General features: G+C 39.9%; 1 protein-coding gene across 1 annotated transcript in view; it reads right to left on the bottom strand.

The window, feature by feature from the left end:
• The window catches only part of LOC136751836 (cilia- and flagella-associated protein 47-like), a 149,050-nt gene that overhangs the window by 96,807 nt on the left and 34,731 nt on the right, over positions 1–17,512 (bottom strand). Inside the window, exons 9-12 of the mRNA XM_066707595.1 lie at positions 12,825–12,907; positions 3,863–4,005; positions 3,552–3,660; positions 1,113–1,330 (exon numbers count right to left, since the gene is read on the bottom strand). Of these exons, the coding sequence (XP_066563692.1) occupies positions 1,113–1,330; positions 3,552–3,660; positions 3,863–4,005; positions 12,825–12,907 (553 nt within the window). The remainder of the gene's footprint in view (positions 1–1,112; positions 1,331–3,551; positions 3,661–3,862; positions 4,006–12,824; positions 12,908–17,512) is intronic.

The raw sequence follows: 17,512 nt of genomic DNA, 5'->3' as shown, positions 1-17,512 counted from the left end.
GTCATGTACATTATACAAAATAAAACACTGGGACACAATCTTTAAGGTTATATCGAAGCTCACAGACAAAGGTCAAGAAAACATTTTCCTCATGTCTCAAAGGGATCTTGAAGCATGATCCAAACAGATTTCCACTTTTGTTTTGTATTTGGATGGTTAAGGGAATATTCATTTCATATTAATTAAGACTGTGCCTTCAATTACAATGATGCAATGCTATATTTTTATTTAGAATTGTATTTTTGTCAATAGACAGAACAAGATATTGTGCAGTTGTGCTCACTGGTAGGGCATCCTTTTCAGCCTGATACGACCTTACACATGTGTATGCTGTTGCAGTGCAGTTAAGAAGATAGCATGAGATGGATAGTGGCAAGTTTCACACATCAGGATAGGATTTTTATTACTCTGTTGTCAAAACGCGTTCTGAAGCATTAAGCACCAGATCACTGTGAATTCATGCAGTATGCCAAGAGAGGGAGGAATGACACATTTTCCTGATGCTGTATGAAAATGAGAGTGAACAACACTAAGGGCTAGATGTACTAAAGGATTGTGCATGTACTAAACAATCAAACATACTGAACATATACTAATCTTGATATCTTTATTAATATAATTTGATTCTTAAGCTTTTAAATTTATTATTTTTGTCAGTATTTACTTTCTTTAAATTATTTCTATCAGATTTTGAAAGTTGAAGTCATTGACCAGCAGGTTCTTCAGACCACAACATATGACCCCAATTGGATTACATTTCATATTCTTAATATGCATCAATATGACTCTGTCTTCCTCTAATATTCCAAAAACTGGCGGCATATTATTTATAATCAGAATATCAGAATTTCAACCCTCACATTATGAATATAGTTTTTTATGGATGGAGTACTTTGGGATTAAATTATCTGAAATTTGTGACACTGAAGTATTTGCCACACTTTTTGACTTGCAAAAGGGTTTCTTTGTGCCAGTCAACACTTCACTGGTGTTTAGGTATGTTGACTTGCTGATTCCTGTGATTCTCAAATCTCAGCACATTTTAGAGTGTGTTTGACATGGAAACACCGCTAAAACGATTTCCATCTTATTCTTAGTGTAATCTGGCCTACCTGTGTGCCTCGTGCTGCCACTGCTGCCCTAACAGAGCTGCTGTCCAATGTCCCGGTCATCTTTCTGCGCTCAAACTCCACAGAGGACATCTGCTGCTGGGCCACGGTGGCCAGGGCTCGCTCCCAGGACACATTTACAACAGGGACGTGCAGCACCTCCTCCAGAGAGCTGCGAGCTGAGCATTTAAAGCACAGCACAGGCGTGTCGGGTCTGTGTCCTGCAAGATAAATAATAACAGATTTTACTGGCACTTGCAAAAAACTATCTATTTCAATGTTTTGTTTTGGTATTATTTTTGATGTTTTTATTTCGCTTTTCTTTCAACATTCAGTAAACCATAAAAGATATTGAAAAAAACAAGTCATCAATTATTTGACACCAGAGAACACTGAACCGAAGGAAATTTAGGAAGGCATGCTGAAAATGTTCTCCAGCATACACCCACACACTCATGTATATGTAGGACATGGTAATATTTTTTCATAGTCAACTCTACAGGAACTTTCTACCAAATAACATTAAGTTAGAAACATTTTCATAGCATAGCAGGCATTACTGTTAAAGAAGCAGGTAAAACCATCTCCAAATTAAATAATGGATTATTAGATAAATAAATAATGTTTCACATTTATGTTAAATTCCCTTATTCTGTGTGGCTCTGGTCTTGTAAAGTTTTCCATTTGTGAATTAAGCAATGCACATCTCTGGTTCTTTGAGTGAAAAAGAATAAATAATGTAGCCTTATACTTTTAATCTATTTCCATACACCAGCTAAAAGACTACTTTAAAATAATATTGTTACCACAATTCATGAAAGTCATCAAATGAGCACAGTTTATTAAGTATTTTATTTCTAATATTAAAAGTGATTTCTCCACAAATAAAGAGTATGATCTGGAAAAGAAAGATTGAAAGCCAGTTGTGCCCAAATGTCTGTGTAACAAAGGGCAGGATGAAGGACACATTCCCCATTCTGAATAGCTTAGTGGGAAAGACCAAAGAACAGCAGGTCTGGCCTGATTGGGAGTGATGGGCTGACCTACTGGTAGTAGTTAAAGAAGAGATTGATTGGTGGGGGGTATTTATTAATCCCCAGGGCCCTGGATTAACTCCTAATGTAAGTAGTGTAACTAGTATTGTCTTGTTGGCCATGCACACCTGCACTGGCATCCTATTCCAGGTGTTGAAGGACTTGATGAAGTTTGAGACTCTTAATTACAGCAAGTCTTCCGATTTAAGCCTTTTCCCCAGTATGTTGCAGATCTCTTCCCAAGATTATGGAAGAACAGCCCAACCACCTACCTCTGACTGGAATAACCCAGAGGCAATAATGCCAGCACAGCTTGATACTGAGGCAAAGTCGAACTTTGTTGCTGTGAGGATTAGCTTGCAGGTTCAGTACAACTGCCTGAAACCACAGCTGCAGCTGGTCTCGATATAAAGAAGAGCCAGTGGGAATACCTGAAAGGCTGCCACCAGAAGCTTAAGAAATTGCTGGCAGCCCAAACGCCTAGCAACACAGCTGGCAGAGTGACCTGGATGTTTTGATCTCTACTGGGAAGTAGAATAGATTTCAAGCCATATCCCCAAGATTTCAACAGTATGTCCTAGACAGAGCAGAGATTGCATCTGGAATCAATTACTCTGATTTCAGAGCACTCAGGTAGTAGCCATGGCCTGGATAGACTTTATAGGAGGGAAAGGGGTTCACAGGGGTTCCACACCATACCCATGCATTCTAAGAACACACAGGGTTCCAGGCCTAGCCAAAATAAGAGTAAATTAAACGTTTACACCAGCAGTGTAAAAAGGAAATTGCTGTGGACCTTGTATATGTACAGGTGGAAGAAAACATCACTGAAATGAACACAAGGTCCAGGCACTCCAGAGCCACATACCTACTCGGCCTAGACTTCAATCACCCAGGTGTTCTTTGCTAGGGAAATTGCATTTCCTTCAGATATTTCTGGCAGCATTAAATGGATTACTTTCATATTGAACTTCAACAGCTGCTCACACACCACACTTACACCAAACCTCAGTCAGGAGGACCTTTATTAAAACTGGCAATGACCAAACTGTCAATCTTAATTTTAAAAATCATGAAGTAAACAGATTATATGATTAATTAGTCAAGCAGTTAGGACACCAGATGGTTCACCACTTTCCACCATAACTTGATAATACTGAATAAGATAGCAGATCATTTAGTTTTACCTTCATGAAGTATTTCACAAATTTAGTGCTATAAATGTTTGATTAAATCTCCAGCAGCTGGGTGAAATATTTGCAATATCAGTCTTATTCACACCCTGTTACTGTTGTTTATATGTTTTTCTTTCCAGAATCCATCACAGTATGCAGTTATCAAATTAAAACTTCAGATTTTAGGCACTGTTAATCCACACACACATGTCATAGTTCAGTTCTGAACTTACCAGGGGCAACACTGCTGATGCAAACAACATATGGACTGGGTCTTGCTCCTAGTAGAGAGGGCAATGGCAAGCCAGCTGTCCCACCCACAGAATACACTAACTCTCCCACCTGGAGAGACAAAGGCAACACCTTATGAATCAGATTTCAGGCCCTATCAAGTGACATATGATAGTAAATATGCTTCTCCTTTATAATGCAGAAAAACATTAGAATAAGCTGTTTATCATATATATATATTTTGCCTTTTGTGAAATAAAGGTAAAATAGCCTCAGATTGTTGCATCCCACAACATCATTCCCAGCCTTTTACCTGATCGTTTACTAGCAGAACTGTACAGTAACGCTTTCCTAGATGAAATGGAAGGTAATGAATTTCCAGATGATCATATCCTCTGGCTTTCAGCAGTAGAGTTTCCACAGGACTGTAAAATTCATTCAGGTTGATGGTTTTATCTGATAAAAAATGTGAAATAAAACATTACTGAATTAATTATTTGTTAAATTAGCAGTAAAAAAAAAATCAAATACAACTGCATAATTTAAGTGCTGCATAAGTGTGTTCATTGCTCTTGATGATGGCAAAGCAGAATGAAAAGTAGTATGAGAATAAATACAGAGGACAACAAAGAACATACTGAGAGGAATATATCAACAAGATAAAATGTTTTACATAGGCTCAACATTATACTACATTGGTAACACATGGAACATAATTGTTACTCTGTAAAATCATCCTTCTCTTTGCTCACGATCATTGAAGTAGACAAACTAATCCCCTATTTGCTGTGAGTTCAATTTGTCATTTATACCAAAGCTACCATAAATTGGTCCTGCTAATCTATAAAACATATTAATAGAATAAAAAAAAAAACAGGAAGTATGAAGTGTGATGCAAGTATGTTCAACATTCAGTAAAAATGCAGGCATGGCTTAATTATAAAGCCTTTATTGAAAGTCCAGATGCATATGGTAGAAAGGCATTAAATGAATGAATTAATGAAATTAGGCTCATTAAGATGAGTCTTTACTCAGCCCTAAAGTACAGGGTGTTTTCAGTCGATACACCCCGTAGTGCCTCTAACTGAACATTAAGAGTCTTGGCACAGTATTCCCCTCTGTCCAAAGACTGAGCCTCAGACCCTCAGCAGGAAACCAAAGTTTCAAAGATGGAGGAGTAATACAAATGCATAGAAACAGCTCTATACCCATTTTAGGGGACTATTTCATTCACACTAGTACTGAACAGCAATTCCTGAACATGGGATTTCAGTTACAGAAAGAAAATTTGATCATACTTCAAATGTTTGTTATTGCAATACTGTCTACAATTATATATGCATTTGCAAATATTTTTTTTAGAAATGTGAAGCTTTAGAAGCACTAGCTAATTTTTCTTTCACGACCTTGCCTTCGGAAGTTTGGCAAGGAAGGATATGCTGGTAATCAGAAACAAAGTGCGAGAGATGTGTTGTTTTGTTTAGCTTCCCCTGAAAGCCCAGCAGAGGATTTCCCTTGGCATTCATTGTGTGAGATTGGTTCTAATGGAGCGTTTATTGACAGGAAGAGTGCCAAATTCTTAATCTGCATGAAGGAACTGATTCATTAAAACCTTTTGGGAGAAATAAGTTTTTAAAATATCAAATGCTGCATTATCCTACATCATTTACAAAGTGTTTACCCAGAAGCATGTGTTCCAGGATATTTATTTGTGTAAGCTCAAATCATTTTCGATTTTTTATACATTGACATTTACCACTTGCATGTCTTTTTGTATGATTGGTTGGTCTTTAACTCATTCCGAATGTTGAGGTCCAATAATAATCTTTAAAAACTGAAAAACATACTTATTATTATGTCTATTATTACATTCTCATACCATCTGCAGTACATAAGCAACAGAACAACAGAAAATTACCAACATTTTGTGCCTGACAGTTACCAACAGTGCTAAAATGCATTCAGATTCATTAATGTGTTTCCACAAACCTTAAAAAAATCATAATTTTTACATTTACTTTTTCAGCAAAGGATAAACACAGATGTTTGATGTTGTTTTCCATTTTAAGGGTATAAAGTGCATAAAAGGTGCAGTTCTCCATCTTGCTGCTATTACTCTATATTCACTGCATATTATTATTTACTTTTGAAACATCTGCAATTGAAACTATCACCAAATAAAAAATAAAATAAATAAAGAATACACTAAATATATTCTCATTGCCAGCAACTGAAGTGAATCAGTATCAGTAGCTCAATCTCCACTAGAGTTGGTGCTATTACATATTGAAAGCTGCCCTTTGCATTGCTGGCAAGCAGCTGGATGATCCATCACCTACAGGATCTTATCTGCAGATGTCTTTAATGAACACCATCATATGTTTACTGCAGTATAGCATGAAAGTATAGTAAAGTGTTGGACAGCAAATTGTTAAGCATGCAGGGGTATATAAGCCATTTAAAACCTTGGAAACCATCTCTAAGTATAGTGCATATGGTGCAAACATGCAAATGCAAATTTACTGTGTAAATACAGTCATGGTATCTGTCTGACAGGTTGCAGGTAAGGACCATCTATAAGTAGATATTGAAATAATAATAATATGAAGAAAGGATATAAAGAACAGTGAGAAAGACAATGCACTAAAAAGGGCATGACTGGAGAGACCAGGAGACACAGAGCAGACACTGAGCTGGCTGTGGGATAAGGTCTCAATGTTAAAGGCAGTTAGCTTCTGGACTACAATCAATATCAGGACAATAGCCTCTTTGCTAAGCTAGGATTGCTTTCCGATTGACCGTTCTTTCAGTTGTCCCATACTGCCAGCCACATGACAGTATCCAAATCACAACTAGGTCATTACTAGTGAGCACCGCATTAAAAGGAGCCGATTGAAAAAACAAGGCCGCCTTTTTTTTTTTTTTTATTACTTATTTTAAAACCACTTTCAAAACCATGTAACAGATTTTACAAAAAAACCTTTTCTGAAATTCCCTAGTATAAGGGCATGTGACGATCATTACAAAAATGTTGCATCTATCTCATAAAACAGTGCTTAATGCAGCATTTATATAGAGTCTAATGAATGGCTTTTCCCCTTCCAAAATTCTCAACTTTAATTTCCCCTTCTTTATTCCCATGTACAATTATTCTTTTACAAAAAAGCTTATTACACATTAAAAGAAAAAACATTTCAATCTAATTTCATACTACATTTTATGAGCCACTGGACACTCGGGCAAGCCAGCTGAGAAGTCACTCAAATCGCCGCAGCTAAGTATCGCTTTTTCTCTCGCGTTTCCTCGTTTAGTGAAGTTACATTGACTGTTTATGTGGTTTGTTGTTTAGCTACGAATTGTATATCTTGCACCTGTTTTGTAGTAAGAGCAGCGACTGTTTGTTAGTGAATTTAGTAAGTTACTTTAGCATACTCGATACGCCCTGTCTGCAATCAGAAGCATTACACTGTAGGCTATGATTATTTAGCATTTGTTTAACATTACTACGAGCTATTGTTCAGTGTAACTGCGTGTGTCTGGCACTGTCTTTCTCTGTATTCAGATATTAAGCGGCCATTCATTGTGCTATTAGCAGTCCTGCGTGGGAGGGAGGGCCATCCTGACCAGCCTTGTGTCATTCAACACAACACAGGTGTGAACTGTCCTAATTTGTTACAGGTGTCGTATTTAACCGCCTCCCACTCCTCTGTGTCAGCAGTCAGTGCCAGCAGCCTCAGTGCCCCCCTTCTGAAGGGCCCCGTCTCCAAAGGGCAGGGACTCCAGCTGCGGGGACTCCAGCGAGGAGAAGACTGCGAGGAGACGCTGCACAGCAACATCAGGCAACCATGATGATCTCGCCGATTCCCGTCCTGCTCTCTCTGTCTTTTCGGCATGCACCTGCGCGCCATTGGTCCCCTAATCCCTCCAACCTCATCTCTCTGCCTCTCCCCTCCTCCTCCCTCCCCTCTATTCCACTCTCTGGGGGCCTGTGGAACTGCCACTCAGCTTCCAACAAGGCCGACTTCATCTCCGCCTTCGCCTCCCACCAGTCTCTGGATTTCCTCGCTCTCACCGAGACATGCATCTCCCCGGACAACACTACCACCCCTGCTGCATTATCCTCTCTGTTCGTCCTGTCCCACTACCCTCATCTTACTGGGCGGGGAGGAGGAACAGGGCTCCTGCTCTCCCCTTCTCTCCTCTTCTCTGTACCCCCCTCTCTCTCCTCTATCTCGACCCACAGCTTTGAATTCAATGCAGTGGATATTACCTCTCCCTCTCACCTCTTTCTTCTAGTTCTCTACCGTCCACCTGGTCCTCTCACCTCCTTCCTGGATGAACTCGACTTTCTTCTCTCCTCCCTCCCCTCACTGTCCTCACCTACCATCCTCCTGGAAGACTTCAACATCCACCTCTCCAACCCTTCCCACTGTGCCGGATTTCTTCCTCTCCTTCACTTCTCTCTCTCCCCATCTCCCCCCACTCACAGGGCTGGCCGCCAGCTTGACCTCATCTTCTCGAGAGGCTGCTCCCCTTCAACACTCTCCGTGACACCCATGGACACCTCGGACCACCACTTCACTTCCTTCTCCCTTTCCCTCCCCTCCCTCCCCACTCCACCCACTCCCTCTGTCACCTTCCGCCGTAATCTCCGCCCTGTCTCCCCCTCCACCCTTGCCTCCACTGCCCTCACTCTCTTACCTTCCATTGACTGTTTTTCCCATTTATCGGTCAACTGTGCTACCTCCTCTTTGTTCTCCTCCCTCACCTCCTCCCTTGACTCTCTCTGTCCTCTCATGTCTCGTCCTGCCCGTCCCTCCCCTCCTCAGCCTTGGCTCTCTGCTGTTCTCCGCTCAACCTGATCCAGTCTGCGTGACGCCAAACAGAAGTGGAAAAGGACCAAACTCCCAGCTACCCTCAAAGTCTACCGCTCTCTACTGTCCACATTCTCCTCCTCACTCACCCCAGCCAAGAAGTCTTACTTCCAATCACTCTTTGTATCCACTGTCAACAACCCCCGCAAACTCTTCTCCACCTTCTCCTCCCTCCTTGCCCCACCTCCCTCCTCCCTCATCTCTCAATGCTGATGATTTTGCCTCCTTCTTCTCCTCCAATATTGCAGACATCTGTTGATCACTCCATCCTCCTCTCCTGCCTCGCTGATCTCGGAATCTCTGGGACTGCTCTCACCTGGTTCTCCTCCTACCTCAGCGACCGGTCCTACCAAGTGACATGGCGAGGCTCCTCATCCACCGCCCAACCTCTCCTCACAGGCGTACCCCAAGGCTCCGTCCTGGGCCCCATCCTGTTCTCTCTGTACACTCGCTCCCTGGGCCCCTTCATCCCATGGTTTCTCCTACCACTTCCACGCTGATGATGCCCAGATCTTCCTGTCTTTTACCTCCTCTGAACCTCTCATCCCCTCTCACATCTCTTCCTGCTTGTCTGCTATTTCCGCCTGGATGCACTCGCACCACCTCAAGCTCAACCTCTCCAAATCGGATCTCCTGTTTTTCCCCCACTCTTCCTCACCTTCTGCTGACCTCCCCATCTCGATCCCCTTGGAATCCACTACACTCACTCTTTCTTCTTCCACTAAAAATCTAGGAGTCACCCTCGATCCTGTGCTCTCCTACACCCAGCACATCACCACGCTGACACGCACCTGTAGATTCTTCCTGAGCAACATACACCGGATCCGTCCCTTCCTCACTGACTACTCGACTCGTCCAGTCACTGGTCCTCTTCTGTCTGGACTACTGCAACTCCCTCCTGGCCGGCCTGCCTGCAACTACTACCCACCGCTCCAGCTCATCCAGAACTCTGCGTCTCATCTGGTATTCTCTCTACCCTGATTCGCACACGCTACTCCATTGCTCCGCTCCCTCCACTGGCTCCCGATACCGGCACGCATTCAGTTCAAGTCATTGACCCTCACCTACCGCTGTCTCGACCACACTGCACCAAGTTACCTTCAGACACTTGTCTCTCCATACATTCCCTCCAGACCATTGTGCTCCTCCAGCGCCAGAAGACTAACTCTACCTCCTCTCCACTCTCCTTCCTCCAGAGCCGCTCCTTCTCATCCCTGGCCCCTATATGGTGGAACGACCTACCCACTGAAGTCAAAAGAGCAGAGTCCTTGACCTCATTCTGGCACTTACTCAAGACGCATCTTTTCCCACAGTACTTGTAATATTAGTCCTTTTATCCCCACTAGATAGCACTTCACAGTTTTATTATGCTTCAAATTTTTCAATTTGTTTTCGTCCTTGCTCCATTTCCCGTAGCCCTTGCCTGTGACCCTACATCTTGACAGCACTTAGCTTTTACCGTCCAAGATGTAGGACCTCACTTACTGTACTTGCCTGTGTAAATTGTAAATTGGAATTTGTAAAATGTATTATATTTTGAATTGCTATGTTTTAGTTAGATTGAATTTGTAATGATTGTTGCGTTTTACTTAATTGTATTTTTGCACTTTGTTTTGCACTTATGTTGTAAGTCACCCTGGATAAGGGCGTCTGCCAAGAAATAAAAATAATAATAATAATAATAATAATAATAATAATAATGAGCAAGTTATCTATGTCATTGTAAATGAGTGCATGAATGTCTGATCAAAAAGGATTATGTGCATCACACTATAATAATTCCTATACTGTAATTCAAAATATTTGTTTGCTTCCAATCTTAAGCATCATGTTGCCCCAGTGAAGCATATCTAAGACTTCCCTTCCATTCCTATCCTATGTATGAAATGTGTTTTTCTGTGATGTCTTTAAGGCTTTAAGCAGCTTTTAATTTCACCGGCCTCTTTAAGTGGCTTAGGTTTACCTGTGTAGGTCCATAAACTGAGTGACAGTACAAATAAGATTTTCCTATGCACCAATTTTCCCAAAATTAAAGGGAGACAAAACTATAGCTTTAATAAGTACAAATAGTACCTAAGGAATGTGTAATATTACACATATATTGTAAACTATGTAGCAATTTATGAATATTTGAATATTTTATGTGTTTGATACTGTGAAGAAGCACTAGAAAAATTACATGGAGCAAAATATGTGATAGAATTCCATAAAACAACAAACAAATTTCTTAAACCGTCCTGTTGTACACATTTCTTCCACATTGGTGTATTTTGTTGGTGTTAAAACAATAAAAAACAAAGGAAACATATCACTGTTCAGAACAGAACTGCAGACAAATTCAAATGACACATTTTCTGTCATTTGACAGAGTCTGCTATGATAATTTCTGCAGTGACTGTCAAACATCTAAAGCATACAAAACTTTATTTCACTGCCCCTTTCCCCAATTAATTTAAAGTATGGTCAAACCCATTGTAAAAAATAATGAGCAGGTCAAATACAATTCAAAAGAAAGAAAAAAGGAAAATACCTAATTAAACTGAATAAGTCTACATCAAACTACATCTTAACTGGTAATCACAATCTTTAAACATGAGTAAAAATCCTGTCAACATGAGAGGTGTAACTGAAGGGAAAAATACCTTTGTTCAGACATTACATCTGATAGCAGGACTCGACTACCACAGAATGGTAAAATACAGTATAAAGCATATTGCATCAGGGATATTCATGTACAGACACTGTATTACAAAAATGAAATTAATCTGTCACCTCCAAAACCTAGGGAAAATAGTAACTTACCGATAATATATAATGGTATAATAAAGTATAACACTGGAATACAGTACCACAGATAAGGAGAGAATAACAAAAACTGGGAAACAGATCAAGTTAAAATTCATTTAAAGGCTACATTTAGGATCATTGGGGGCATGATTTCGAGAAATGAAACAGTATTTTACAATAAAATCAAATTGGTCCAGGCTAGGGTCAGGGTTAGGCTTAGGCTTAGAGTCCCCAGACTTCCGTTAATGTAATTGTTGTTTTCTCACTGACATAACTCAAATGGGTGTAGATTTGTATGGATTTAGCATGGCATTTTGCTGCTGCCTAGGGTTGACATTTGGGCAGATTTCTAATGCGGCAGGATACCTCACAATGAGATAGAATAATGTATAAAATACAGTCTTTTCAGTTCACACTTCAAGGCAGTTGAGAAGTTCAAAATAAAAATTCAGGAAAATGTTTAGATGTTAGATTAATATATTGCCAGATATGTATGAAATGCACAATTGGATATTCAGGACAAAATGCTTTTAATGAAAATGCAAATTAAATGTTTTACTTTGACTGTAGGAGCAGAACTGACATGGGATGGATGACTGGAATGAATTGGCATAAACAAATTATGGTCCTAAATTGTTATGGATCTAGCTTTCTGGTGTTGGCTGGGTCAAGCAACAGGCTTAAGGTTTGGGTTGCATTTCTACCGACTCAACTGGATAAATGTGTAGATTTGTATGGGCCAAGCTTGAATTTTTGGGGTTAGCCTTAAATTGGTCAGGTAACCTACTGACCTAATTCAATGGGTTACAGTAAAAAAATTAAATCCTTCACCTTCCTGCACTGCAATGCAGTATCACAGCTCAGAATCAAGTTGAAAATGAAAAATCATGTGAAATCAATGTGCCACAGGAAACTGGTTGGTAAACAGTGGCTTAAGGCAGAAAGGAGACTTCAACATTATAAACGTAAAAAAATATAAGAACATCCTCATATAAAATGGTAGCCTTCAAAACACTATTGATAATTGATTGAAGTTTTCAAGATGTCCAGTTGTACTGTGAAATACTTATCAAATGCCTCAGAAAAAAAAAAAATACGGGTACCCAGTAACAACTGTAAGTCACCCTGGGTAAGGGCATCTAAATACACTGCTCAAAAAAATTAAGTTATGTTATGTATCAGTGCAGCTCACTAATGCCCTGATCCAGGTCTGGGAGGAGATCCCCCAGGACACCAACCGCCGTCTCATCAGGAGCATGCCCAGATGTTGTCGGGAGTGCATACAGGCACGTGGGGGCCATACACACTACTGAGTCACATTATGAGTTGCCGTGATGAAATTCATGCAAGTTGGAACAGCCTGTGATTTCAATTGTTTGCTTTGAATCCAGCCCTCAATCGGTTGGTGATTTTGGTTTCCATTGACCATTGTTACATCATTTTGTTCTCAACGAATTACACAATGTACATAAAGATCTCGTTCATCGAGATCCGATGTGTGATTTAAGTGTTCCCTTTTTTTTTTGAGCAGAGTAAATACAACATATAATAACAGGACAATAATATATACCATAATTAGATTTAAATAAAAACCTCTAATGTATGCATGCTCACCATTATCCAAAGGAGAGCCTTGGTCTGTAGTCGTATCCTCACTGGTATTATACTTCCCAGAATCTGATCTGAATTTCAGCTGGCTAAAAAAAGAAAGTAAACTAGTTTAGTTGTATAAACTGGAGCTTTATAAAATAAAATATCCATTGAAACTCCAATTCCAGTTTAAGGCTATAGTATATTACAGCTGTGCAAAGGTGCTCCAGTACTGTCAAGTAGTAATAAAAAAAAGCTTGATTAACAAATCCATTTGGAGAGAAAAAACTAAAACATGTAATACTTTTCACACTTACTTCTCTGTAAGAAAAAGAAAATCACAGATAAAAAAAAGCAAATACACTTTAAAAATAATAATTACAATTCAGAAAATGTTACAGCATGCTGGGCCGATGACGTAACGCAAAGCCCTGGAGATTGTGTAAAGTGCACATCACAGGGTTCAGTAAAGTAGACTGTTCTGCATTGTCATGTGTAGCTGCAACTGTTTGAGTAAGGCAGTTATCTTTTCTCTCTCTATCATTCTATTCTTGTCTGAATGCAAACACACTCCAAACTCAATATGCCTGAAACTGGTTTCTGAGCAGATGAGATTCACACACTCTAAAACCATAGGAAGTGTCACTGCCACAAACACCAGGCACCCGCTGACCCTACGTCTCTGAAATGTGTCCATCTCTAAGGCAATATAAATGTTGATGAATGAAGCACTTATATTGTGCATCAGGTAATGCATTCCAATGCTGCAGATGGAGATGCTTCCGAGCACATGACCAGCAGAACCACCGCAGTCCTTGCAGTCCGTCCTTCACATGAATACCTTGAAGTTAGATGAGGTCTTTGCACATTAAAACATTAATCTCATCGTTTCCTTCGTTAGAGGCCAACCTATATAACCACTGCAAAGAGGCATTAACACAAAGAAATTGATCAGATTCATATGATATTAACTTATAATTTATATTATCTACAAGTAAAAAAAGGCATTTGGGAATACTGTTTTAGTTATCATTAGCATAGCAGGCTGGTGGTCAAAAGAGAAAGGAGTCAATTAATTTAAGTCCCAATTATGATGCTTCATAATCAGCATTCAGAAACATAAGTCATCCAAGTTCTAATAGCCCGTTATTTTCAGATTTATTTTTGTTCTGCTTACCAAAACTAAAAGATAACTTGTAACTAAAGCAAATTCTACTAAATGTACAACATGATACTTTGCTTGTTATTTCTTACTTAAGAAAATAAAATTACTTAAAAGTTCAAATGAATGAAACATGCATTATAACCAGCAGGCATATAAAAAGGATTCTACTGAAAAATTGATGGTCTGCAGTCCTCTTCACTTCAGTGTATTCGTAGGCCTTTTAGGGGATTTATTCTTAGTGAATGTTTAAAGATGTATTGTTTTATTAAAGATGCTGTGTGCTGTTTAAGGGTTCTCCCATTAGACCTTAAAAAAAAAAAAGCTCACATAGGTAATGCTCTCAGTATTGGTGTGTGTTCCTAGTCTAAATTATTCAAGGTCTTCAAGACTACTTCTATCTGCAGAAATTCACACGGTTTACAAATAAACAGACACATAGGATCAGATTTTCCCTCTCTTGCTGTGATGTTTAAATTTGTCCTTTGACCAGCCAAAATATACTGGAGCTGAAGTAAAGTACAGTTCATAAAAATATGAATACTGAAAGAAATGGGATTTCCCAAGTAAAGGTGAATGAGATGAAGCTGAAAAAGCAGCAACCCTAATACTATATATATATATATAAATATATTGGTTTATTTTTAATATTGGTTGACATTTCAAGAAAATTATAATTACAGTGCTGAATAAAGTGGGACTTGCCTGATGGGATAGGTGAACCTTGAACGTTTCTTGTTAAATGTTTGTTTAGTTAACATGAAATTCAGATTCCTTATTATTTTTATTATTAAAGGACAAGTTGTTGCAAGGAGACTACAGATGGAAGGTTATAATAGTACATGCTCAGTGTTTCTTTAAGCATCAAATTCAATTTCCCCTTTCACTAGTTGGCATTGCCAAATAAAAGATCAATGAGAATCCAATAAAGACTGAGTGGAGTAAAGTTATGGTATTGTAATATAAATAAATAATCAGCAGCGGCTATATTTTGTCCCTATAACAATATAGCAACAAATAGATACTGAGCCATCTGAGTAGGCAATCAAATTTAAGGTAATGTAGCATGCATTCATTTGCTGTAACGGACTACTGCCTCACCTCAAAAGTTAGTTGAACATGCTCCAGTTTTAAGTGACAGCATGGCTGCTTCAAAGGACAGATCTGTAACAGATATCTCTGAGGTAACACTATGATGGGATTTTCAATGACAGTTGGGCCTATTGGGCACAATTGGGGCAGCAGATAAATCTAGACAGTGTGCATTTCAGAAGTGGCAGGAATTGTAAAGTGTGCACCAGCGAGAAAGAGTACAGATTGAATAATGCTTAATTTTGTATATATGTATCTGAAACAACCCTATTGGAAATAGAAGGAATAGCTGTATGCCCAAACCAATAGTAATGTTGTCTTAACAAACAGGCAAACAATTAGGGCAACAATGCCACAAGAATACAAGCTGCCTGACATCTTTCTTTTGTGTGTCTGCATATGTGAATACTTAGTATATACTTTTTTAATGTCTGATATTATTCCATTTGATCAGGCTCCAGGAAACTTTAGAAATTCTACTGTAGATTAAAAAAAAGCATCCACTAAAAAATGTTGTATGCAGAAGCATTTTGATATCAAATGCTCTTGATATAAATTTATTTTCTTGCTCACCACTGGCTGATTGATTCATTAAATCTCATTCTGTAAATAGTTGTAATGAATCTCTGCCTGTACTCCTCTGCTGGACACTTTAGGCTTCAACATGTTCTTTCTTCCCAGTCAGATGCCTCGGTTCCGCCGGCTTAAGCGTCATGTCCGCCATGTCGTCCTCAGACGCGTCCAGAGCTTCTACTGCAAAGCAGCCGCTGAGATCCGTCCTCACATCCCTGTTCCCTGCTTCACTCAGCTCCCTATTTAAACCCCTGTTTCCCTACAGTCAATGCTAAGTCTTGCTCTTCCTTGTGTTGACAATTCTAAGTATCCTTCTCTGGGTTTACCTGCGTGTCGTTTATGACCTTTGCTTCCTCCTTCGACTACCGCCTCTTGGATTTCCCCTACTATCTTGTTTGTATCATCGCTCGACCTCCTGCCTGCCTTCCTGATCACTCTTCTGCCTGTTCCCTCGGATCCTGTTTGCCTGTTCTTGACCCACGCCTGTTTCGACTCTTCTCTGCCTTTCCACACCTGGGTTCTCCTGTCCTGTGCCCGGTCTACTGTGACAGAAGACTTAGCCTAACATGGACCCAGTGGAGAGTTCCCGCATGGATTCGGCTATGGCTGCCCAGGAAGCTCAACTAGCCGAGCATGACTCCCAGCTCCAGCAGATTGCGGGGACTTTAAGAACATAAGAAAGTTTACAAACGAGAGGAGGCCATTCGACCCATTGTGCTCGTTTGGTGTTCATTAATATCTAAGTGATCCAAGGATCCTATCCAGTCTATTTTTAAATGTTCCCAAACTTTCAGCTTCTACCACATCGCTGGGTAGTTTATTCCAGATTGTGACTACTCTCTGTGTGAAGAAGTGTCTCCTGTTTTCCATCCTGAATGCCTTGAAGCCCAATTTCCATTTGTGTCCCCGGGTGCATGAGTCCCTGCTGATCTGGAAAAGCTCCTCTGGTTTGATGTGGTCGATGCCTTTCATGATTTTGAAGACTTGGATCAAGTCCCCACGTAGTCTCCTCTGTTCCAGGGTGAAAAGGTTCAGTTCCTCAGTCTCTCAGTAGGACTTTCCCTTCAGACCTGGAATAAGTCTGGTTGCTCTCCTCTGAACTGCCTCTAAAGCAGCGATATCCTTCTTGAAGTGTGGAGTCCAGAACTGCACACACTATTCCAGATGAGGTCTAACTAGCGCATTACTTCCCTTGTTCTAAATTCTACACTTTTAACAATATACCCTAGCATTCTGTTTGCCTTTTTTATTGCTTCCCCACATTGTTTGGATGGAGAAAGTGAGGAGTCCACATAGACTCCTAGGTCCTTCTCATGCGTTACTTCATCTAGATCTGTACCTCCCATAGTGTAATTATAGTGGACATTTTTGTTACCTGCATGTATTACCTTGCACTTGTCCACATTGAATTTCATTTGCCAGGTGTTGGCCCACAACTAAATATTATTTAAGTCCCTCTGAATAGCCCGTGCTGCCAAGATTGTATCTGCTGAGCCACCTATTTTAGTATCATCTGCAAATTTGACAAGTTTGCTAACTATCCCAGAGTCCAGATCATTAATATAGATTAGAAAAAGCAAAGGCCCTAGTACTGATCCCTGTGGAACTCCACTAACAACCTCACTCCAGTTAGAAGCGACTCCTCTAATCGACACCCTCTGTTTCCTATGCCTCAACCAGTTCATAATCCATCTACTTACATTACCCTGAATGCCTACAGCTTCCAATTTGAGGATCAGTCTTTGGTGTGGAACCTTATCAAAAGCTTTTTGGAAATCTAAGTATATCATATCATATGCTTTCACATGATCTACAGCTGCAGTTGCATGTTCAAAAAATTCTAATAAATTTGTAAGACATGATCTGCCTCGTCTAAACCCATCTT

Source organism: Amia ocellicauda, chromosome 6 (genome assembly GCF_036373705.1).
Source record: "Amia ocellicauda isolate fAmiCal2 chromosome 6, fAmiCal2.hap1, whole genome shotgun sequence".
Lineage (NCBI taxonomy): Eukaryota > Metazoa > Chordata > Actinopteri > Amiiformes > Amiidae > Amia > Amia ocellicauda.
The sequence above is the reverse complement of the archived record's forward strand: the minus strand, read 5'-3'. Positions and strand labels throughout refer to the sequence as shown.